General features: G+C 39.4%; 1 protein-coding gene across 4 annotated transcripts; it reads left to right on the top strand.

The window, feature by feature from the left end:
* Nucleotides 1-804: 804 nt before the first annotated feature.
* On the top strand, nt 805-22,608 carry LOC309715327 (rho GTPase-activating protein 42-like). Of its 4 annotated transcripts, none has more exons than XM_082548356.1 (25): nt 806-892; nt 2,225-2,288; nt 6,004-6,099; nt 6,194-6,255; nt 10,394-10,465; nt 12,811-12,912; nt 12,997-13,107; nt 13,677-13,781; nt 14,341-14,470; nt 14,593-14,693; nt 15,345-15,454; nt 15,555-15,633; nt 15,760-15,799; nt 15,907-15,969; nt 16,054-16,128; nt 16,218-16,302; nt 16,381-16,439; nt 16,592-16,697; nt 16,797-16,956; nt 17,049-17,199; nt 17,961-18,656; nt 18,780-18,933; nt 20,033-20,104; nt 20,209-20,288; nt 21,495-22,608. In XM_082548356.1, the coding sequence occupies exons 2-25, from the start codon at nt 2,255-2,257 to the stop codon at nt 21,581-21,583; spliced, it is 2,832 nt and encodes a 943-aa protein (XP_082404482.1). In that variant the 5' UTR covers nt 806-892; nt 2,225-2,254; the 3' UTR covers nt 21,584-22,608. The 4 variants fall into 4 exon arrangements, with proteins under 4 accessions (XP_082404483.1, XP_082404482.1, XP_082404481.1 ...); XM_082548355.1 differs by having other exon boundaries at nt 2,225-2,296; XM_082548357.1 differs by lacking the exon at nt 2,225-2,288 and having other exon boundaries at nt 805-892.
* Nucleotides 22,609-23,398: the final 790 nt, after the last annotated feature.

The raw sequence follows: 23,398 nt of genomic DNA, 5'->3' as shown, positions 1-23,398 counted from the left end.
CTTTCACAGATTCACTTTGTCTAGGGTGCATTTCTGAGATTTCACACAACCCAGGATTCAAATCATGAATACATAATGGGCTTGGATTTACATCATTATGAATGAAATGCGCTCTATTTGGAAGCAGCCGCCCCCTCCTCCCCTTTCGGTTGTGTGTGAGACTTTAAATCATCAAACTGTAAATTTTAAATTGTTATTGATCCCTTTATCCCTAGTCCTAAAGTGTATATTTATTTTCTTACTCTTCTTATATATATTGTTTGTTTACTTGCACTGATGTAACTGGAGCTTAGTCGTCTCCTTGTTCAGTCTGACGTCACTAGCCGTGTCTGGACCTAAACTCTGCTGCAGGTCCATATATCAAACGTTAACTATGGCATTACTAAGCGTTGAAAAACTGTCTAAAGTCTTTCATCTTTAATAAAATGATCAGCGTTCTGCTCTACCAGGTGTAACAATTGAGTTTAACATCCAGGCATCCATGAAAACGGAATTTATGACATTTAACGGAGTTAGAAGTTAGCAGGGAGTTAGCTCGCTAGCTTCTATCTAAATACAATATAGCATGTCCTGACTGCCGGGTTTTGGAAACAAATGAAAACGTACAGCTCTGCTATCACTTCCAACATAAATGAAGACAGAAAGCTAAACAGCAGTGACGTTTGTAGGGTTACTGAAGTTGGGCTAGCTGGTATATAATGATGTGCTATGTGACCGCTAGCAACACAGCTATGTTAGCATAATATAAACAAGCTAACTTTTTTCCCACTCGATAAAAGTTAACGTGAGTGTTCTCGGTGGTCAGGAACAAATGTAATCGCATGGCAGGATGCTGTAAAAGGACCAAACTTCAGCCAGGAGAACAACTGAGATAATCCATCCACAATACGAGGTTAGTCATTCATATACTGCTGCATGGGCTGGGCTGCAGTTACATTCTAAGGTTTTAAAAACTGAGCTTAAATAAATGATTAGCGGTAATAAAAGCCGAGGGAGGTCAACAGTGATCACTGACTGTTTTAGGAGCTTTTTGAGATTAAATAGAAGAAAATACAAAACATTAAACATGTTAACAACACAAAAGCCATATTAAACGCAGACTACTTTAGGCCCGGAAGTAGGATTTGTCACGTCATCACTTAACCATCGGATAGCATGTGAAATAGATGACACTTTCAACAGTTATGTCCAGATTAAGGGGGACTACAGAAGTGTGTATACTAAAAAAAAAGAGAGAGAAAGAAATTTAAATAAATACAGCATATTTGTGCTTCACAGTCAATTCAATTTTATTGATATACCGCCAGATCACAAGAACAACCTCCTCAAGGTGCTTTATACTGTAAGGTAAGAACCCTACAATAACACATAGAAAACCCCAACAATTAGCACTTGGCGACAGTGGGAAGGAAAAGCTCTCCTTTTACAGGAAGAAACCTCCAGCAGAACCAAGTTCACGGAGGGGCAGCCACTTGAACTGACCCTGTGTGTGTGTGTGAATGACTGGAGGGAGACAGGACAAAGACAGGCTGTGGGAGAGAGACAGAAAGTATTAATATTTAATGATGCAGAGTAGTGTACAAATACAAGGAGAGCGAAAAAAGATGAGTGAAGAAGAAACACTCTGTGTATCATGGAAAGCCCCCAGAACCATAAACCTATTGCAGGGTAACAAAATCTCCCGAATCCAAACTGGGAGCTGGTTCCATAGAAGAGAGGCTTGAAAGCCAAAGACTCTGCCTCCCTTTCTACTTTCAAATGCCCAAGGAACCATGAGTAAGCCAGCATTCTGTGACTGAAGTGGTCTGTTGGGGTTATATGGCGATACGGAGTGGTTGATTCTCAAGCTTTAGCTTACATATTGTGTGTGTGTTTGAGTCAGATATAGCACATTTTTAACCCATTGCTCAGTACGAGTAACATGTCCATGTCATTCTCCCTTATAGTCACTGCACTTTGTCCCACATTTATTTGGTCCTACGTTTATTTGGATCTGGTCACATTAGTTGTCATGCATTGGGGGTACTGAAATACAGTAGGACGTGTTCTCCTGGAGTCTACCACTGGGATGTTAACAGTGGATTGGTTTCTAGGTCCTGTTGGCTGCCTGGGACCTCCATAGATCAGGTGTGCTCTGGATTCTCAGTGGGCTTGTTTTGTTGGGGAAAGTAGCTTAATACCTTTGTTGAGCAGTTTTTGTGGTCTGGTTTTCATCCACTTGTAGAGGCTGCTGTTACTGGGGAGTGTAACTGCGATGGGATGCATGACTGGTCTGCAACAATGTCCAGGTGGGTTGGTAAGTGTCAAAACACCACCCAGTGCCAGCACCCAAAGTATCCCAGATGAACACTGCATTGTAACAGGCAATCAGTGTTAGTTACCCTGTAGTTATGTAGTTAATGAGGTGGCTCATCGATGTACAGTACATCTAGGCGTCTCTAGTTGTCTGTGAGGAAAACGGGGTTTAAAAAAAAGAGAAAAAAAGGGAAAAACGGCAGGGTACTTTTTAATCCTTTAACACATCAGCTGACATACTCAGTTCCTTGTAACGCTTTCACTTCACCCGGAATATACTGACAATTAGCGCTGAAATGAAACAGATTTTCAGGACTTTAATTTGAGCTGTTGTGTTATTTAAGTATTTATTCATAGGAAAATAATTTATTTAAAAATTTTCTCGAGTATTTTCTATTATTAAAATTATTGTTGTTGTTGCTGCCGCTGGTGTTCATATTGTTAAAAACCTGTGGATCACAGAGTTATCGGCCCATTTGTATTCTTTGCCAAGTTTTCCACCAATTTCAGCACGCGCCAGCAGGAGTCTCCCGTTCCCATAGTAACAAGACTAGGATCCGTCCGTAGACAAAGTTAGCCAGTCTTTGCCGACTTCTTTCTTTGGTGCGACCAACATTAAGCCCTGTTAGTTACTCTGCACGGCCGTACGTCCGCTTTGCTTCACCTAATAAGTAAATAAGAAGTCAGCGCGACGCCTTATATGAAAGTAGCGACAGTAAGAAGGCTGCATGGAGCTCGTTGTATAGCTTAGCCAAGCCTTCTCTATCAGAGACTCTGTTGTGTTCTTGTGTCCGGAAGTTCTGCTGGGAAAAAAGTAAGAAAGGCATGAAAAAGAGTAGCTGGAGGAAATTTCTGAGAAATTTGCTCGGAGCACACTGAAACACCGTTTGGTGTCTCGCCGAGGAGGCAGAGAAGGCGTCGTGCTGTTGTTCTCTCGTAATTAGCGGCGTGTATTAATCTAGCGATGGGTCTGCCGACGCTGGAGTTCAGTGATTCTTTCCTGGACAGCCCGGATTTCAGAGAGCGGCTGCAGTGCCATGAAATAGAGTTGGAGCGAACCAACAGGTTCATAAAAGACCTCATCAAAGATGGAAACATGCTCATATCTGCCCTTAAAAGTAAGTACGCGCTGATTAATAGCTGATTCTTGGGAGCGAATGTGCTTTACAGTTTGCAGTGATTTATGCAACCTGATCCAAAGGGAAGTCCTCTGGGTATCATTCCAAACAGAACCACTGTAGGGACTTGAACCTTGAGTGTCTCATTTTTCATTTGTGTGTGTAGTATGAGCAGGACAGTTTGGAAGGTAGTTACAGTGTTATGCACAGTGTAGGTCTGTGATATACACAGCAGCTATTGCGCGAGTTAATAATTAATAATATTTGTTCACCTTAATTTGTTGATGTAGGTCACCTTTACAATATTGTAGTCTGCTGTTACATACAGGTTTTAACTAGCAGAAAGCAGCAAACAGCTGACAACTGCCTTGAGGGCCCAAAACAGCAGGACCACCGCCTAACCTCCACCCACCAAGCTACTATTGGGTGTTACCTGATTTCGGCTAGATTACTGAAAATATATAAAAAGACCATGTCCACATTAACTATATCAGTGATGTTTTTGATTTTTTTTTTCTATAAACAGTGGGTATTTTTTTTAAAAGTGGCAGAAGAATGTTAATTTAGCTTGTTTTGCTTGGGTATTAGTACTAAACCTAAAGGCACTAAACTCTCAATTTCTTTAAAACAGAGGAAAACTGGAAATATTCACATTTTTGCACATATGAATCTTTATTATTATCACATTTGGGGTTTTTCCTGAATACAATTTTTTTTAAACGCCAGCCCCAGAATACCTTGTATTTATTAAATGGTTGGAAATAACTGGAACACGCAAATGCTATGCAAAGAAAGTCTTAAAGAAGGTTGCTCAGTCTCATGGCATTCACCATCAAATAACCTTACATAGTACAGGTCAGCCCCCAAAGATCGCGTTAATGACTGTGTGTTTATTAATTTTGACACCTTCATTTGACAGTATAAAGGCACATGGCTGGGTTACTGACTGGGTGCCATATTCTTGTCCTGATGACAGCTTTCAAACAGCATATACCTCCTTGTTGTTTGTAGTGTTTGATTAAGGTGGGGGGTGGGGTTTTTGGCTCACCTGTTGGCTGAGGTCATCACCTGCCGCTGCCAGCTGTATACACACAAGGTCAAAACAAGGCAGAGGTTTGTCAGAAAACCTTACCTACTTCCGAACTGGATGAAGAAGAACATGAAGTCTAAAGAGGCTGAAGCTTCAATTTTATTGTTTGATCACCACATTTCAGCTTGCAGCTTTCACCAGGGTGAAGCAATAATACCACAAGTGTTGCTGGAGTTTTAACCTCTGTTAAAAGAAGCATGACCAGACTTCAAAAACAGTAAATATAGGACAAGAAGTATGCTTGTGAGGGACAATGTGGGACATATTACCAATGCTGAGAGTAAATCAGTGAAAGAGAGATATATTTTATTTGAATGTTTTCCAAATCTCTTGCTAAGTAAATATGTGTACTTTTTCGCATTAGATGTCTTACTCTCATGCATCCTCTCTCTCTTAAAAAAAAAAATCCCAGCAGCCTTTAAAACTGTTGTTAACTGTTCAGAGGATGATTTCTCTGATAATAATCTAGGTTTTAGTTCATCCATGAAATGGCACATCTCATTTTGAGCTGAAAAAAAAAACCTCTTGAGAATCACCTACCACTAGTTTTACACAGTTATTAAGGGTTTTCGAGTCTTTATTGTAGTTGTATATTTTATTGTGTTTATACTTCACAAAAGTCTCCAATGTTTGTGTTATTGTGGTGATTTCCACATGTTAACTTCAGGAGAACCTTGATGAAATGATGTCTTTTGGTTCAGCCTCTAAGTAAAAAGCCATACTTTGGAAAAAGTGTGTGCCTAACAGTGTTGAATTGTAAGATTGAGGGAACACGAGGGGGTCACCTTAAACACACAAGGTGTTTGACTGCTCTGTGACCACACAGATGTGAAATAACCTGAAAACCAGTCAAAAGCAAGTTATTTGACACCAAACAAACCCTCATCAGAATAAGCACATTAAGCACATTTTTCTGCACGAATGCAGTCTAGGACATAAACAGTCCTGGACACCAAATCGAGTGCAGAATGAAGTGGTTGTTTTGTTGTTTTCATACATTCAACCTGAACAAAGTTTTTGCAGTAATCTGGTGTACACTGATAGAAATATAAATGACAGTTTAATGGTTTTATTACCAGTTTGCAGTGGAGTGGTATGATTAAGATGTTTTCTCAGCGGCTGCCCTGCACAACAATCTCAGGGTGTGTTAATGACAGAATGCAGCCAAGTATTTTGTGTGCCTTAGAGAATAAACTGTGGTATTAAACTCTATTATTGGAGTGTTGTTTGGACACGTAAACACACAGGAGATTGTTGCAGGGTGTGGCACTTCATTTACATCACACTTGAAGAGACTTGTAGGAAAATATATTAATGGTTTATTACAGGATGGAATAAGTGATTTTTCCCTGCAACCTGTAGAACAAAGGGAGCATTTCAGGTGGCCGCTGATGGCAACTTGTGCAAAAAGCTAAACAGGCTAAGTTAAAGATGTTACCCGTAATCCAGCTGTTAACAATGCTTTAGTTGACGTAATGAACTTCTACCTGTCTTCCTCAGGTCTTTCTCTTGCTGTACAGCGATTCTCACAGTCTCTGCAGGAGTTTCAGTTTGAATGCATTGGAGATGCAGAGACTGATGATGAGGTCAATATAGGTGAGACAGAAATGCCACTTTTTACACAAGCTTGCACAATATTTAAGATATGCAAAGCCTTTTACAGCAGTGGGATGTGTTATTTATTTTGCAGCCCAGTCTTTAAAGGAGTTCTCTCAGCTCTTAAGCACCATGGAAGAGGAGAGAAAACGTCTGGTAAGAAAATGTGTGATTGTATTTGAGTGTGGGTGCGTAGAAATACAGACTTGGTAGCAGTTTGATACATTGATAACTAACTGTAGGATGTTTGTTCTTGTAGATATTTATACCTGTCATCTTTCTCTGGCTGACTATGCTCATCTCTTAAAAAAATTAACCAAACTTCTATCACCAAAGTCTAAACCAACCAGAAATGTGTTCGCACTCTATGTCTCCTGTTGAGCAGCAGAAAGCAGCAAGTGCATCCCATCTTTAAGCACCTGTAATTTTTTTTTAATAGTAAGAATTTGAAAATACTGTGGCAGCATGAAAGGGAAAAAATACCACTTGAATCTGAGGCTTCCTTCAGGTTTGCAGAACTTTATCACGAGCCGAGCTGAAACCATCTCACTGTACATTACCTTACTAACTACTATACACTGACCAAAAAAGGAGTAAATATTAAAAATAGGATCACCAGGAGGCTAGAAAGCAATTTCAAATGAATGCTAATGATCAACCCAATATGTGACTGTAAATGTGTTCACAACTTTTTCACCAGCCCAAGTGGACAAAAAAAAAACATGTTTATTCACCATTACTGATTAAGATTTAAGTCATTAGTTACTAGGGCTGCTCGATTATGGCAAAAATGATAATCACGATTATTTTCACTGAAATTGAGATCTCGATTATTTGACGATATTTATTTAACCCTTTAAGACCTACCATAGAACTAAGTCCGCCAGAGCTTATATTATTTTTTTACATGTTGTAGTGCCATTTGTGGGAGCATTTCAAGTTGCTATACAACTGATATGGCCCATATTTTAATAATATGTATGCATTAAGTCCATAGTAACTACATTAATTGCAAAAAAGTGCAATAAACTACAAAAAAATTGAAAATAGTTTTTGTTTTGTTTTTTACATATATTTCTACTTGGAGAAATTTAAGAGGTTTATCCCTTAAAACTTTAAATACAAAAAAGTTGCAAAAAATAGTTTACAACAACAGGAAATTTATTTTGAGTGTCTTCATAGTTTTATTTTTGAGATACACCAATTTTTATATACACTGCAGAAAAAACAAAAAAACAATCCTATGATGCAAATTTGCAAAGAAAACAGCAGGTGCATCAAAATAAACTATTTCCAGCAGTGCAATTTGAGTTCTAAGCATCTCAGAAACTATTCAGAAAAGTCAAACATGACCAGTATAGGTTTTTAAGGCCTACAAGTAAAAAACTACATTTCCGCGAAAATGACGTCACTTCCAGTTTCGGCCAGGAAATGGCGGACATGCGATAGTTCGCGCTGATGTCTGTTTCACTGTGGGAAGTGTTACTAACAGCTGATCGGATCGGCAAAGCATGTTTCTGGAATATTATGTTTTTGTTCCTGCAAGCGCTTTTTATGCAATTTTTGCAAAGCTATATGTGGAAGGAAACCGTGACCGAGGACAAGCTGATGGCATAAGATGTAAGTACAACTCCTCCGGTTTCATATACAAAACAAATTATTGCGCTAGCTTACACGGTTCAGGTTCTACAGGGATTTAAAAATCGTTACACAAAACGGAGCGTGCTGCTCTGACCGGATTTAAAGGGTTAACAATGAATTTAAAAAATAATATAAAATAGTGTGCAACACCACTGAAGTTTTTTTTAACCTCTCTTTTCAACCAACGGCAGTCAGTCTCCTCTCCAAATAACTTCTGCTTAGCTTTCCGAGCTTCCCTCGGGTCCTCTTAATCAGCGGTCTCCAACCTTTTTTGCGCCACGGACCAGTTTATGCCCGACAATACTTTTTACGGACCGGCCTTTAAGGTGTCGCGGATAAATGAGGGAGGGGCTAATAATCGGCTCAGTCATTTTTAAGGATCGTTGAAAGCCCAGATCGTAATCGTGATTAAAATTCGATTAATTGAGCAGCCCTATTAGTTACTATGTACAGGATTTCTGTTTAAAAGCTGAACTCATTCTTAGCCACTGTCACTTCCTCGAGCTCCTACTTCAGTCCAGTTCCCACAAGTCTGATTCACACCTTCTTTTTTTTTAGTGAATACGTTTTACCGACAGCACTTTGTGCACCATGGCAATTTGGGAAATGTCTTTGACTCAGAGAACCTCCATCAGTCAGAGGTCTTTGTTTCAGGGTGACTCGAGTCTGGCACAGTCTGTGTGAAGGCAAACCTGTGCGCATGTGCAATGTATGTGCATAGTATGCAACCTCATGTGTGTGTCTTTGTGGTTGTGAGCACGGTCTGGTTACAGAGGCACCATGTGGAACCTATTCTGCCAATTCCCCTGTGAGCGTGAGCACAGCCCCAGTGCCTGGGAAAGTCCATATAAGGGTCCTGTGTGTGTGTGTTTGACTGCCCATTTCTCTTTGTGAGTGTGTATGTGTGTGCACGCATTTCGATTGCATGCTTTTCCACTTAATGTGGCACTACTCCAACCCTTCTAACAACATCATTATTATCATTATTATGTTTAAGGGAAATTCCAGCAAATGAGTTCCTCTGAAATACCTACCCGTCCAACCTGAAAAGACCATTATTGTGACCTGACAATGGACTTCAGTCTCTTAGATTCCACTTTCATCCAGCTGAATGTAATAAGAAACCAGATCTCTTTTGGGGTATTAGGGCAGCACGAAAGTCAAAGTGAAAGTGGAGTCATGATGTGGGAGTGGGGGTATATTTATAGTCTGATGCTTAAATCAACTGAGACAGAACAAAGTAAGATTTGACCGACATTTGCAATATATAGACTCCTGACTAAAGAGGGCAGAGACCTAATGTAAACACCAGAGTCCTCAGTTCTGATAACCCCTCTGTACCACAGCCTCTCACTCACAAGTTTCTCATACATACTGCAGCAACTCAACCAGCAGAAATGTTACAGCAGTTTTACTGTAATTTTTCTGATGAAACAGGCCAGTGTTGGCCAATATTTTGTGAAATACTTTGCATCAGAGCTCTTTGGTTTGCAGTATTTCAATGACTACTGGCAAAAAAACAGTTTTATGTCTAGTGTTTTTAAATAGAGTGATGTGCAAAAGTCTTGAGCCACCCCTCATGTCTTTATCTTTTTCTAGGACAACAGGAATACATTGTATAAAGCAAAAAAAAAAAAAAAAAGGGCATTTCTGACAAACCTTATAGTCAAAATTGGATATCACCACCGAGCAACTTTATTCTTCAACAAGACCTGAACTCTCTTTGGCAAGCTTTCTTTCTTCAAGTAGTCTTCAGGAACAATTCTACAGGCTTCTCGAAGGACAATCAGATTTTTTCTTTTTATCCTTTGGATGTTGGCTGCCTTTTGTTCCATTCTAATCTCACACTGTTGTTGTTGATGTTGAAGTCCAGGTTCAACATTATTGTGGGGAGGCCAATCCATGACTAATAGTGTTTCATTGTGTGTTTTCTATCCAGGTATGCAGTTTGTTTGGGATAATTGTCATTTTGCAAATGGTCAGATACAAAGACTGGATAGCAAATGTGTGAAAAAGGAGCCGATGTCAAAAGAAAAGCTTTAAAAGACCTTCAGAAAGTCTGGCTTTGGCACAATATAAAGGAATGTGAGATGGCTTGAGGCTTTGGCAGAGTACTGTATGTGCCAAGCATGACGAAATCATAACTAAATGTTTGTGCTGGGTGTTACTGTGATGTTTGAACAGCTCTTCAAGGTGATGAAGCTTAAGCTTTGTTTTTTTTTTTGTTATGTCAGCAGCAGGTAAAGTGTAGGCATTAAAAGGTGTTTGATTATTCAGATCATTTGCTTTGCTCAAATATACATACCTTGCTACCTCTGTTCTCAATAATTTCCATTTAAATAGTTTACAATTGACAAGGTAAATAGAGTAAATCTCAACCAGAAATTTGCTTTTATACAACAATTTGGTGAAGTTTTCGATAGATTGTCTTGTTAGCATATTGATTTGAAATATTTTGAATTAAATTTTCCTGTTTTAAGGTAAAACTCTCAGAATAATAAAAGGCAAGCCTCTGCTGACCAGTTGATAAAAGCTATTTTGAGTGAGACGCTAAAGCCCTCATGGGAGCTGTTGCTTTATTTATGTTGCTTGTCTCGATATTTACTCGATATGACACACTGAGCTGACTGCATTTTCTGTTTTCATCTCTTAGATCCAAAATGCTGATGATGTTTTGATCTCACCACTCGAGAAGTTTCGGAAGGAACAGATTGGAGCTGTAAAGGTATACCTCCTCTTCTTATAGTCGAAGGGTCACTGCTGAGTAGATTATGAACATGGATGTTGCTTTCATTTGGTATGCAGCACTCTGGGTGGTGATCAGACAGATCACTCTGCTTCTTTCTGGTCCCGCTCGGGTTGTTAGTCAGCGATCAGAGAATCCAATTTGTCGAGATAAATGATGGATCACAGTCCAGTGTCAGCAACAAGGTCATGGGAACGGACGCTGGGAGGGCAAGAAAAGGAGCACGTCACAGACAGAGGGATGGTTGAACTCAGACAGACAGTGTAAACAAAAAATGAGTTTGGTGTCTGGTTTCAGCAGCTGTCTCGAGTTGTATAATCCAGTTTTATCTATTTTTTGGTTTCCTCTTTTCTTTTTCAGTGAAAAATAAGGATGTAGATAGCAGCATCACGTGGTCGATTACTAGTCCTGAAAATGAAATCAAAGCTCACTTCTTTGTATTACTGGAAGTAACTCCTCAGCCTGAAATGTTGCAGGTGTTTGCGTGAGAAATGCCAGTAGTCACTTCTCAGAGAATAGAGATACACGTGTGGCATTGAGAGCTACAGCTGTTTTTGTAAAAGAGATGTTATCGTAACTATTTTTAGTGTGTCTCTTCCAAAAAATGTGCTACTGAAACTCACAGTTCCAGCAGGATAAACTCAAAACTTTAGTGACTGCCTAACTTTTATCTGTAGAATAAAACAAATTACATAAGAAGTTAGGACGATGTGAGAAATTGAAACAAAAAATGGAACGCAGTGATTTGCAAATATAACCAGTTAAAGCTGCTCAACAGCCCCATATTTTTTTATTTCATAATGTCCAAATGTTTTCAGCTGCTGAAAGGTCTGGACTGCAAGACTTTTCTACTGTGAAGCCATACTGGTTGAGTAGTTGGCATTGTCTTGCTGAAATATCCAAGGCCTTCACTGAAAAGACAATCTGGGAGCACAAGTTGCTGTAAAACCTTCAGCATTGACGGCCCCTTTTAATATGTGTAAGCTGTTAATTTCACAGGCACTGACGCACCCCAGGAGATTCAAACTTTTGAGCTGAGCACTGATAACAAACCAGATAAAGGTGTGTCTCCGCTTTAGTCTGACCACAGAGCAGTTTTCTGCTTTGCCTCAGTCCATTTCAAATAAGCGTTAGCCCAGAGAAGATGGTGGTGTTTCTGGAATATGTTCATATATAGCTTCTACTTTGTATGATAAAGTTTTAGCCTGTGGTGTCAAGAGAAAAAGTTTAAATATAATTACAAAAGACTGATTTTTTAAAAAAGGAGATGTGGGGGCCCACCGTAACCCTTTGTGTACGGTTTGTCAGAAAGTCCTTAATCCATAGACAGGTGGAATATGGGACTCCTAGGGTTAACAGCTTGCACACCAGCTGTGAGGAAGGATGGTGTTAAAGGCAGAGCTAAAGTCAATAAAGAGGAGGCGTGTGTAGCTCCCCTGGTGCTCCAGGTGCGACAGGGTAGCATGGAGAGATGTAGATGATGAGATATTTTAAAGCCTCGATTATACACGGACCACTGGAGACCCAACGACTGAGTAATCATTCCAGTTATACTTCTTTAAACTGCACTGCCTACGCGCATATGTAGTTGGTGCATTGTAATTGAAATTCACAGACACCCAAGAAGATTCGCAGATGTGGAAAGTATAAAACCCACTTAAGTCTGAACAACACTTAAGTCTGTTCAGTTCCTCAATTTGAACAACTGAACAGACATTCTTTATTTACATTTTACAGCAAAAAGTCACAAATTACATTGGAAATTACATTTATAAAAAAAACTATATTTTAATTACTTGCAAAAAAATAATTTTGCATTATTCTTGTTTCCATTTTGTATGCTGTGTATCAGCTTTATGGCATTTCTGAATTCAGTCAAAAGCGGTGTATTTGTGCAGTACTTATGCAGTGCATGTGCTTGCTTTTCATGCAGTGTCAGTGGGAATAGGCTCCAGCATCCTTGTGCTGCCGATCTGGATATCTAGCAAACAGTCTAAACCTCAAAATGACCAAGATAATCTTCTTGTTAACTTTATACAATTATACAATTACAATTAAAATTAATACAATTAAAATAGTAGTTTATGGTTTAAGTGAAAAAAAACATTAAAAGAATAAAATACTGTAACTTATGCTTGTTTCGTCACTGGCCACGGCACATCTGTTATGTGTTATGTTAAGACTTTCAGCCCTGCTAACAGAGATGTAAAAGTCCACGTGTGACACATTTGTGTTACCTAAAATGTAAACTGTATGCATTTTATTGGCAGATTTAAATGTATTTATTTATTTATTTAAGTCTGTGGATCCCTCACTCTTTTCAGGAGGAAAAGAAGCAATTTGACAAAGAAACAGAACGGTACTACTCTGTCCTGGAGAAACACCTCAGTCTGTCTTCCAAAAAGAAGGAGTCCCAGCTGCAAGAGGTAAAACTCTACATAAGTTGTAAATAAAGCGTAAACATTAAATACACTAAACACTGTGTGGTGTTTCTGCTGTATCTGTTGCAGGCTGACTCACAGATGAGTAAAGACAGGCAGATTTTTTATGATGCGTCTCTCCAGTATGTCTTCAAGATCCAAGAAGTGCAGGAGAGAAAGAAGTTTGAATTTGTAGAGCCGGTGAGTTCACATAACACAAGTGCCATAGAAATTTCACTTTTCGTAACACGAAACACGATGAAATCATTATCAGGTATTTGCTTCCTGTGTCGAGTTGCCAGTTCACACTTTACTTTTTGCTCTGATCAATAGAGGGAAAACCTAGTCACCAGTGCGACATCGCAGGAAAATATTAAGTAATGAGTCTCTTCTGTGTCATAAACATCAAGTTATAAAATTTCAGTTTTAAAGTAAAAAGAAAGTCGTTTTCTGAAAAGTATACATTACACGGAGTGTTTGCCCAGTGATAAACATGTTTAATGATACATATCAGTAGAGCCCACTTCCTGTTGCTGTAACAGCACTTCCTGCACTGAGATTTTTCTGGCAGACAGAAAAGGAAACTCTTTGTTGTAAGGTAAACAAGGGCAGCAAACCAAACAACAGACAGAGATAGAGAGGTTTTCTCCAGCTGAAGTTATTTTGGATTGATTGAGCCGATGACTGACAATCATTCTTTTGTAATCCTCTCATTATACTCTTCACTCCCAAGCCCCCAGCTAACATTTTCCTGTGCCTCTACTCTCCAGCTTTTAGCCTTCCTTCAGGGGTTGTTTACATTTTACCATGAGGGATACGAGTTGGCCTCTGAGTTTGAACCCTATAAGCAGCAGCTTCAGTTTAATCTGCAAAATGTAAGTGATTGTTAACTGCATATGTTTTGAATAACATCTGGAGCCTTTAATGCTTACTTGTTTATGATGTGTTTTGTCTGATTTATTTACATTTTAGGCATTAATTAAATTATATTACAGACAAGGTTTAGATCCATCTGGCACTATATAACTATTATGAAAGTGAAAGTGATCTAAATAGGCTCTCTTTAATCAATTATTTCCAGACTGCAAAAATGTACTGGGCCCCGTAAACTTTTTTAGACTTTTAAGTTTGTTTGTAAGGTCTTTTAAATTATATCTACTGCTACTTCTCTATCAGGTGAAAACCTGTGTGTCTTTTTTATTTTTTAAAGCTGGATTTTTTTTAAATGCAAATATAAAGTCAGTCCACTGCTTTGAATAATATGTAAGAGAAAATGAGCTCAGATTAACAAAGAAACTCTTGTAGTAATGTAGACTAGATGAAGAAACCATTTCCTGACTACATTGTTTAAAGATTTGTATACTTAATGACCATCAAGCAAGTCTCATTCTATTGTGGTTTCCTGTACAAATTATGCATGTGTTTGTTATTAAGGCTCGCAATAACTTTGAAAGTACACGCGCCGAGGTTGAGAGGTTGATGAAGAGGATCAGATCTGCAGAAGAGGACTTCAAAGCGCCCAGCTGCTTTACCATGGAGGGATATCTGTATATACAGGAGAAACGTAAGACATGCAACTCTTATACTTTGTCCTCTCCCTTATTCTTAGAAGATCCTAGACTCACATTCAAACTGAAAACATTCACGTTCAGCTCCATGAAAATGTGTATTCTATCTATTATGTAGGTCCACTGGGAAGTGTGTGGACCAGATACTACTGTACTTATGAAAGGAGCTCCAAGATGTTCACCATGAGCAACACAGAGATCAGACCAGCCAGCAGACAGGTGAGGAAACCCACACCGTGTTTTTACACGTTTTAGCCCATTTACTACCAAACATGGTCATCAGACGCTTCTGCACTGGGCTCACTTTCCAATTTTGAAACTACTTCGGTGTGGTCTGTGATTTCTGACAGCTCAGCTCTGACATATAAGGTTTAGGCATCACAGCTCTTTACTTGAATGTCCACCAGCACTGCTTTGAAAACATCCTTCCTCCTGCACACACCAAGATAAGATATACTTTATTTATCCCAAAAGTTAGGAAATGCCTTTGTTATAACAGACAAAAATTAAAAATAAGTGTGTACTAAAATAGCTTAAGATGAATAAATACAGTCAAAAAGAATGTTAAAAAATTAAAGGAGCCAAATAATTAAAACCAAATAAAACAAGCAGGGAACTCAATAATTTGAAATCTGTGTAATAAAACTAAAATAATTTGTTACTAAAACATTTACAAAAACATGAAGCTGTGAAAGCTACCTATTTGTAGTATTTTGGCAAAGACTGAAAAGTAGGACTTGCAAAAGCACAAATATGGTACTAAAAGGATTGAGCAGTAATATTTATTGACTATACCAAAAGCTCAAACTTTGTCAGATGCATTATTAGGCTATAATAGCACATACTGAAAGCACATTTCCTTGTTAACAGAACGGCGTGGTGCACAATACACCAGAGATGTTTAGGCTGCGCTCGTGCGTTCGAAGGAAGACCGATTCAATAGACAAACGCTTCTGCTTCGACATCGAGGTGGTGGAGAGGTGAGATGAAAACAAAACCAAGAGATTATTTGTGAACTGAATAAACAGAGATTTTGCTGCCGGAGTTTTCTTAGCTAAAATAACCTCCCTTTCACTGCAGACAGGGTGTGATCACCCTGCAGGCGCTTTCAGAGGCCAACAGACGGCTGTGGATGGAGGCAATGGATGGGAAGGAGCCTGTATGAAAATATCCACTATTAATAACTTACCAATGGAAGGGGTTTCAAGGATAGCTCACCTAGATATATTATTATACTCATATTCTTGCTCTTGCACTAAATAACCTTTTGTCCTTCTTTGTTCAGATATACACTCTGCCATCATTGCTCAGTAAAAAAGAAGAGAGTAAGTGCTGAAAAGCTTTGTATTCAATTCTCTGTTTATTACCATCTTAGAGCATGTGTGTCGGAGTGCCTCAGAGATTTACTTGATCTTGTGTTTGTGATTTACAGCATTTCTAAATGAGGCAGGCTTCAAATTTGTTAAGAAGTGTATCGAGCTGGTTGAAGCGAGAGGTATTCCTCAACCTTAAAATGTTCATGTGGGAAACATTTAATTTTTTTGAGAGCTTATTGTGAAATATATGTTAAAACCTGCAGGCATTACAACTCTTGGACTCTACAGGACAGGAGGAGTGAATTCTAAGGTCCAGCGGTTGATGACGAGTGTGTTTGGTGAGATACGCCCTGTTATTCCTGTGCATAGGGAAGATTTATTCCACTCCAAAGATTATCAGGTATATTTAAAAGTCTGTTATTCACAGCTTCTACAGCTGCCTCTGACATGCAGCTGGAGGCAGATGCCTGGGACACCAAGACCATAACTAGTGGCCTCAAGGATTACTTCAGGTAGCAAAAAGCTCCTTTTTATTAGTTATGCACCTCATGAATTATACATTTCTCATTTCTATCATTCTGTGTGTGCAGGTGCCTGGCAGAACCACTGCTGACTTACAGGCTGCATAAAGACTTCATCAGGGCTGCAAGTAAAATCTTACCGCCTCTTTATATTACAGAGTACAGCCTGAGAGACAACATTTTAGAAGTATTTAGATTGAAACTGTCACTTCACGTATTGTATGTGATGTAAACAGAAGCAAATCACATCCCTCCCTGTGTACCCTGTGCTTGTTTAAAGGATATGATGAGCTGAACCACAGAGTGAGAGCCATTCATGCTCTTGTACACAAGTTACCAGAAAAAAACAGAACAATGTTGGACCTCTTAACCAACCATCTCCTTAAGTATGCACATTTTGATTTCATAATGCTTTGTTTGATATTTTTTCTGTTTGTTTGCCATAAATAAAACTGCCCACTGTTTGCGTGTCTGTGTGTGTGCAGGGTGTCCTCTCACAGCAACGAAAATATGATGACTGTGTCCAACCTGGGAATGATCTTCGGTCCCACTTTGATGAGGTCCCAGGAGGAGACAGTGGCTGCTATGATGAACATCAAGTTTCAGAACATTGTGGTGGAGATTATTATTGAAAACCATGACAAGGTGCGCTTACAGAGACGTACACCAACGCTTTAATGCACACACACACACAAACACACACACACACTTAATGTAAGTGTATACTCTGCACTTAGATCTTCAGTGAGGCCCCAGACCTGTCAGTGCCGTTGCCTCAGGCTCCATCCTCTCGGTCGACTCCCCGCAGGAGCAAGGCCATCTGTCTGTCATCTGGAAAGAGACGAGCCCGCCTTTACCCTCCTGCTCTCTGCCTGGCAGACAATGACAGTGAGTCTCAGTATCTAAACACATGAAGTCAAACATTTTGCTCAAATACAAATGGAAGCAACTACATATCCATTTTCTGCTGCTTCGAGAGAAGATAATAGAAGAATGCCTCTCATTTTGATGGATCCAATCAGCTGTTTGCAGTGTTTGCAAATTATTTTGTTTTTAAAAGACCGTATCTGTAAGTTGACACCCGTTCTCCTAAAAACTGCATCTCATTAATGCCAAAATATCTCCACAGAATTAAATGTAACCTTTAAAGTCCAAATGAAATAATTGCCAGAAAATTGTGCTTTTTTTAAACAAAAAAGGAGTGTTTATTTAAACTTCTGATGAGATAAAAACAAACAGTAAATATTAATTGCATATATGAGTTTTAGTTTGTGTCATATTTGCAGTTTATTTCTTAAAATGTACAGTGCAATTTATTGCTCTTTTTCAGGGGTGGAGGAGTAGTGTCATTGATAAGTGGGTGACCATCAGTTTCCTCTCACTTTAAATTATAAACCACTTAATATCTCATTTAAAAAGTGCTATATGAATAACATAAATACACACATTATTAAATTATGGCTGATGTCGAAAACATTTTGAGCGTTCTTACTGGTAAATCTGGTATTAAAGCATGAACCAAGAATTTTTTTTTCAAAGAGTTTTAGCTGCATCACTAGAATAAGTCAGTGAGAAAGTGAGATGACAGGCTAATGCATTAATATTTCGAAAGTCTTATTTGAAGGGTTTGTTTCCATTTCTCCTTCTAGGTGATACATTCAGTAGCAGCTCCAGCACGACTCCGATGGGCAGCCAGGAGTCTCTGTCCTCACACTCCTCTGAAAAGAACGGATTGTCTCAAACCTCACCTCCGTCCTCTCCTGCTGCTGAGCCCAGTTCACCCTCGTCAAAACAATCCTCTCCTGCTGCAGCTTCCTCTTGCTCACTGCCACAAAACGGTAAAGGTCAGAAACCCCCGACAGACAGTGCCTCCTCCCCCCACCTCCTGCCTTCTGCATCCTGGACATCCACTCAGCTCACTCCAACTCAGCAGACGTCCTCTGTCTCCTCCTCCACATCCTCTTTACTTTCTGCTGTGGAGAAGTCTATCAAAAGGAAGTCAGTTGACTCCTTGGCTTCTGGGAAAGAGTCAAGATCTCCCTCCAGAGCCTCCACATCCACCTCCTCCGCCCAGAACTCGTCAGTAGAGCGCGCCTCCTCGCTCAGGGAGGCTGGACCAGTTCAGAGGGTGGCGTCTGTCTCCTCTCTGAAAAGCACCCATTCGGTGGATGGAAGAAATGCACCCAGTGTCACTGTCACAGACACCAAAGTGTCCGATTCTACCTCTCCTCGGCAGCTTAGAACTGCTTACAGAACTGCCTCCTCCTCATCGTCCTCCTCCTCTTCACTGTTTCCCTACCGGCTTTCCACGTCTTCCTCTCTCACCTCCCTACACATCTCTGAGGGTGCGTAACTCTGTTCACCTGCTCAGCCTTTTGCAGAAATGCAAAATCGAAGCTGTAGTTTAAAGATAAACTATAAATACGAGTCCCTTGTTTGCTTCTGATTTCTTGTGTGGCTTGTCGCAGATTACAAAAGCTGTCACGGATCGGTGCAGAGTCTCATGTCGCTGGACCCACAGGAGGCTACGCACATGCGTAAAAGTTCACGCATCCGCTGTGGCTCTGATCTGACCTCGAAACACTCTGTGTCCAGCAATGGTTATCAGAGACCTGGATCACTGTGAGTGCCTGTAAAATGATTTAATATCAAGGTGGTCTAACCGCACAGTTTTAACCTTTGAACCAAAAGCTCAGGAGAAAATCAGGCTGCATGGCTGACTGAAGAAACAGCTGCTGGCTTAACCCTCCTGCCATCCTTTAAAAAACTCACACCCATCACCCTAGGGACCATTCTCAGCCACGCCATAAAAAGACCATATATCCATATTTTATTCCACTTTAAATTAGCCAACCTTGTAAAACTACTTCTCCCTGAAATATTCATGTAAAGTTTTAATTATATTTTCGTTGTTTTAACCCTTCAAATCCCAGTGTTATTACATGAGCGCCCTGTGTTATAAGCCCCAAAAACCAAAAAACGAAACTAAATATTTCCACAAAAAACCAGTTGAAGTAATATGTGATTGTCATTATAAGTAGGCCTTTAGATGGACCAAAGATTGGCACCAACATACATTTTGACCTGCCATTATTTTTTTTGCATTTTTTTTGCAATTTAAAAATTAAAACTTCAAGGCCCTGAGTCTTCATTGACATCCAAGAAAAGAAGAAAAAATAAAATCATATGATGATAATTTGGGGTTGAAAAATAGCGTTTATAATGGAAGTCAATGGGCAGAAAATGGTCCCCAGGGTGATGGGTGTGGGGATTTCTGCTGCTCAGCCATTTTAGGCTGATTTAAGGAATTCACACTGGAATATTAACATTGACAGGTAAAAACTATCCTGTGGCAAGTTTGGTTATATTCCACTGAACACAGTGGAAATGGCAGCCATTTAACACATAGCAGTGGCACAAAAAGGTCCCAAGAAGGCAGGAAGGTTAAAGAATATTTCAAAGTAACAATCAATGCTGTGGATTGCGCTTGTTGGCTTTAAATTAAAGTTTCTTAGAGTATTTTCTTTCTTGTCTGGGCTGAGGAACAGCCTGAATCATTTATTAAAATTATTAAAATGACAGTTTAGCTGCTTGTTATTAGATGGTGCTCTCAACCCAGACCTGGTCACTTATTGACCCTCAATTAAAGATGGAAATTATCTCAGGAAATGTTTTTCAAGTTACGTACCGCAGATGATAGTTTTGTGTTTGTGTGTGACAGATTATCAGCGAGACTGCCGCAGCGCGAAAGTTCAATATTCTCCTCAGCGTTAGACGTGTGTTCCACTGGAAGGTATATTAACTTTGAGGTTTCTCTACTTTTTAAGCTGCCACATCTTTGCACACAAAAACTCCCCTTTACTGACTTTGACTTTAAATTATTTTTTGTTTTCTTAGGGACGCTAAAGCTCTTTACTCCTGTGAAGCAGAACACAGCCATGAACTCAGTTTTCCACAGGGGGCGCTGTTCTCAAATGGTAAGATTAAATCCGCTGAGGGAGCACTGGCTCTGTTTACTACTAGTATAACAATGATATCGGTACCTGGATAACATGTGGCATCTGCTCCACGGGCCAGCTGGTATTGAGATGTTTTTGTGTTTTCTCGAGTGTGCATACACTGTGATGTCATTTCATGCAACAAATCAGTTAGGTGAGACTGGGTAAGGCCTAGTTTAAGGTTCATTTATGTGTCTCTTCACCTACACATAGAGAAGGATTATGGCAGGGGTGTCGAACTCCAGGCCTCGAGGGCCGGTGTCCTGCAGGTTTTAGATATCACCCTAGGTCAACACACCTGAATCAAGTGATCAGTTCATCACCAGGCTTCTGGAGAACTTCAGGACACATTGAGGAGGTAATTTAGCCATTTAAATCAGCTGTGTTGGATCAAGGAAACATCTAAAACCTGCAGGACACCGGCCCTTGAGGCCTGGAGTTCGACACCTGTGGATTATGGGAATCCAACCAACAGGTTGATAAAGCTGTGTTTAGGTCAAAAGCTAAGCAGTTATGTTTGACAGGTACAAGAAGACTGGTTGAAAGACTTGCACGTTATTTAAAAAAGCCTGAACAACATTAGCCTCAAGCTTCTTTATACTGCCATCAAATGGCAGCAGGCAGCTTTAACATGTACAGCTACAAAGCTCTGCATAGCGGCTAGGAACACTTACGTATTACTAAACTTGCCTCTTAAAGGCTCCTGTTCCATTGGCGAGCTAACATCACTGCTTCTACCTGAAGCTTCTGTTGGACTTGTTCGTTTGTTCTTGCTCATCTCTACACAGACTGAATCTCAGTATCAGGTGTTCAGGGGTGTTTTAAGCTGTGTTTTGTTCATTCATAAAACTAGCTCAGACAATTGACCTACATTACAGCATTGTAGCTCATTGAACTTTAATTACATATCTTTGCTGTTTTGTGAGTATTAAAAAGCATTACTCATTGTTCATTGTTGAAAGGTTCATTAGAAACGTCATGATCTGGACTAAAATTTAGCATGAGGGTCACTGGATCTTGTAAAGTTTGTGCCATCCTAACATAACAGCAGTTCTTCAGCTTGAGTTGTAGGTTGTAGAGAGCAAGGTTATGGGTGTCTGTGTAAGTCATCATATGAAATGTGAGTGGTTTACGAGGGTCTTTGTCTCGACTTGCTGAGTTTAACTGATCTGTTTGTGTCTGCAGTGTGCCCGTCGGTGGAACCAGGATGGCTTCAAGCAACATACAATGGCAGAACAGGCCTGGTACCTGAAAACTACATCACGTACATGTGATGTTCCTGATCATGTCACCACATCACTGAAACATGGATTTTACTTGGACTTTGCTGATCTCCAGTGCATAAAGTTCTGCTTTGTGCTGCTGATTAAAGATATAATATATTTATCATGTAACTGTGACTCTTATCACTGACTACTGTGGCAGGATATGAACAATATGTATACTGTATGTAACCATGTTATGCTTTATTAACCATCTTATCATACACTAGATGGTAATATTTGACTAATGTCTGATCGTTTCTACTAATCGCCATTATCAGCTCCTTTTTTGAGGATGCCACCTTTAGATTAAATGTGTCAAATAGGTACATGGAAACAGTGTTTTTCTATCAGTTTTGGTAATTTATATGTTTAATTAAAACTACGTTAAGATTAGAAATGAAGTGTTCACACCACTGTGCCTTAAAACTGTATGAACTGCTGGTCTGAATCCTGCCAAAACATCTTTTTTTCCTGCTGGCTCAGTCAGTTTGCTGTTTTAATAAATACTTTTGCTAAAAAATAAGGTTTAATCTGTAGATTGAGGTGACACTTATTATTACAATGCATGTTTCTTATTTTGCATTTTCAGTTTACCAGGTTTTGATTATGTACTACTTTTAATAACTATTGTCTTGATAGCTTTAAGTATATTTTTAATAAATGTGTAGGAAATAAGAAATGTAAATTATATCGACACAAAAGGAAACTTGTGTATCTGCAACACTGTGCAAAAGTCTTGAGCCATCCTTCAGTTCTTTATATTTTACTGGGAAAAATAGGAATAGGTTCGATGAGATGTGTGCAAACTTGCATGTAAATATTGAGTCATTGGCAAAAACAGAGTTTGTACTAATAAGCTTGAAAGTTAATATTTGGTACAGACACCTTTATTCTTCAACATAGCCTGACCTCTTGTATTCTTCAGGAATAGAAGACTGCTTAAATATCCAAAGCTTGTCTTCGGATGTTGCTGCCTTTTGTTCCATTCTCTGTCATGATGATCCCACAGTAGTTCAATAATGCACCATCACTGATAGTGTTCCATTGTGTGTGTTTTTATTCAAGTATGATTTTTCTGCATTTCTAGTGTGTTTGTCATGTCATTCTAATCTAGTCAGATGCTTTCCAGATGGTACTGCATTGTGGATCAAATGATGATGATGACCTTTCTGTGTTCATGTTTCAGTCAGTGCTGACAAGATCTCGAACACCTATGGCTGAAATGCAATCAGAAACCATGACAGAGTATCAACCATGTGCAACAGATGGCTGTAGACACTCAATGGTGTGCCCCTCTCCTGATATCCTCAAACATAGTGAATCAAAAACTTCCAATTTGAATTCATCACTTCATAAGACCTGTTCCCGCTGATTTTCCGTTCAGTTCTTGTGCAACTTGGCATACCTCAGCCTTTTCTCCCTTATTTCCCTTCCTTAAGAATGGCTTCTTGACAGCCACCCTTACACTGAGACCATTTTCCTCTACTTCATTGAACAGTAATAGATTGACTGAAAGGCCAGATGCATCACTCAGGTCCTGTCAGGTCTTTGCTGATTTTATTTTTCATTTGTGCTGTCGATAATTTATAGATCTGCCACTTCTTCTTTTGACCCTCACCTGTCCGGTTTCCTGCCCATTGGAGATTTTGAGGATATACTGCACACCATGCCAAGATATCCCAGTTTTTTTTTACGAATATATCTTTTAGGAATCACATTGTTGGTGCAAAAGTACCATTTCATGCCTGTCAAACTGTGTTATCGTTGGCTTTTTTTGTAGATTTGATTAAGGAAAACAATTGACTGCTACTAACAAAATGCCTA

This window comes from Aulonocara stuartgranti, assembly GCF_965226115.1.
Source record: "Aulonocara stuartgranti genome assembly, chromosome: 10".
NCBI classification, from domain to species: domain Eukaryota; kingdom Metazoa; phylum Chordata; class Actinopteri; order Cichliformes; family Cichlidae; genus Aulonocara; species Aulonocara stuartgranti.
This window is presented reverse-complemented; position numbering and strand designations above follow the sequence as displayed.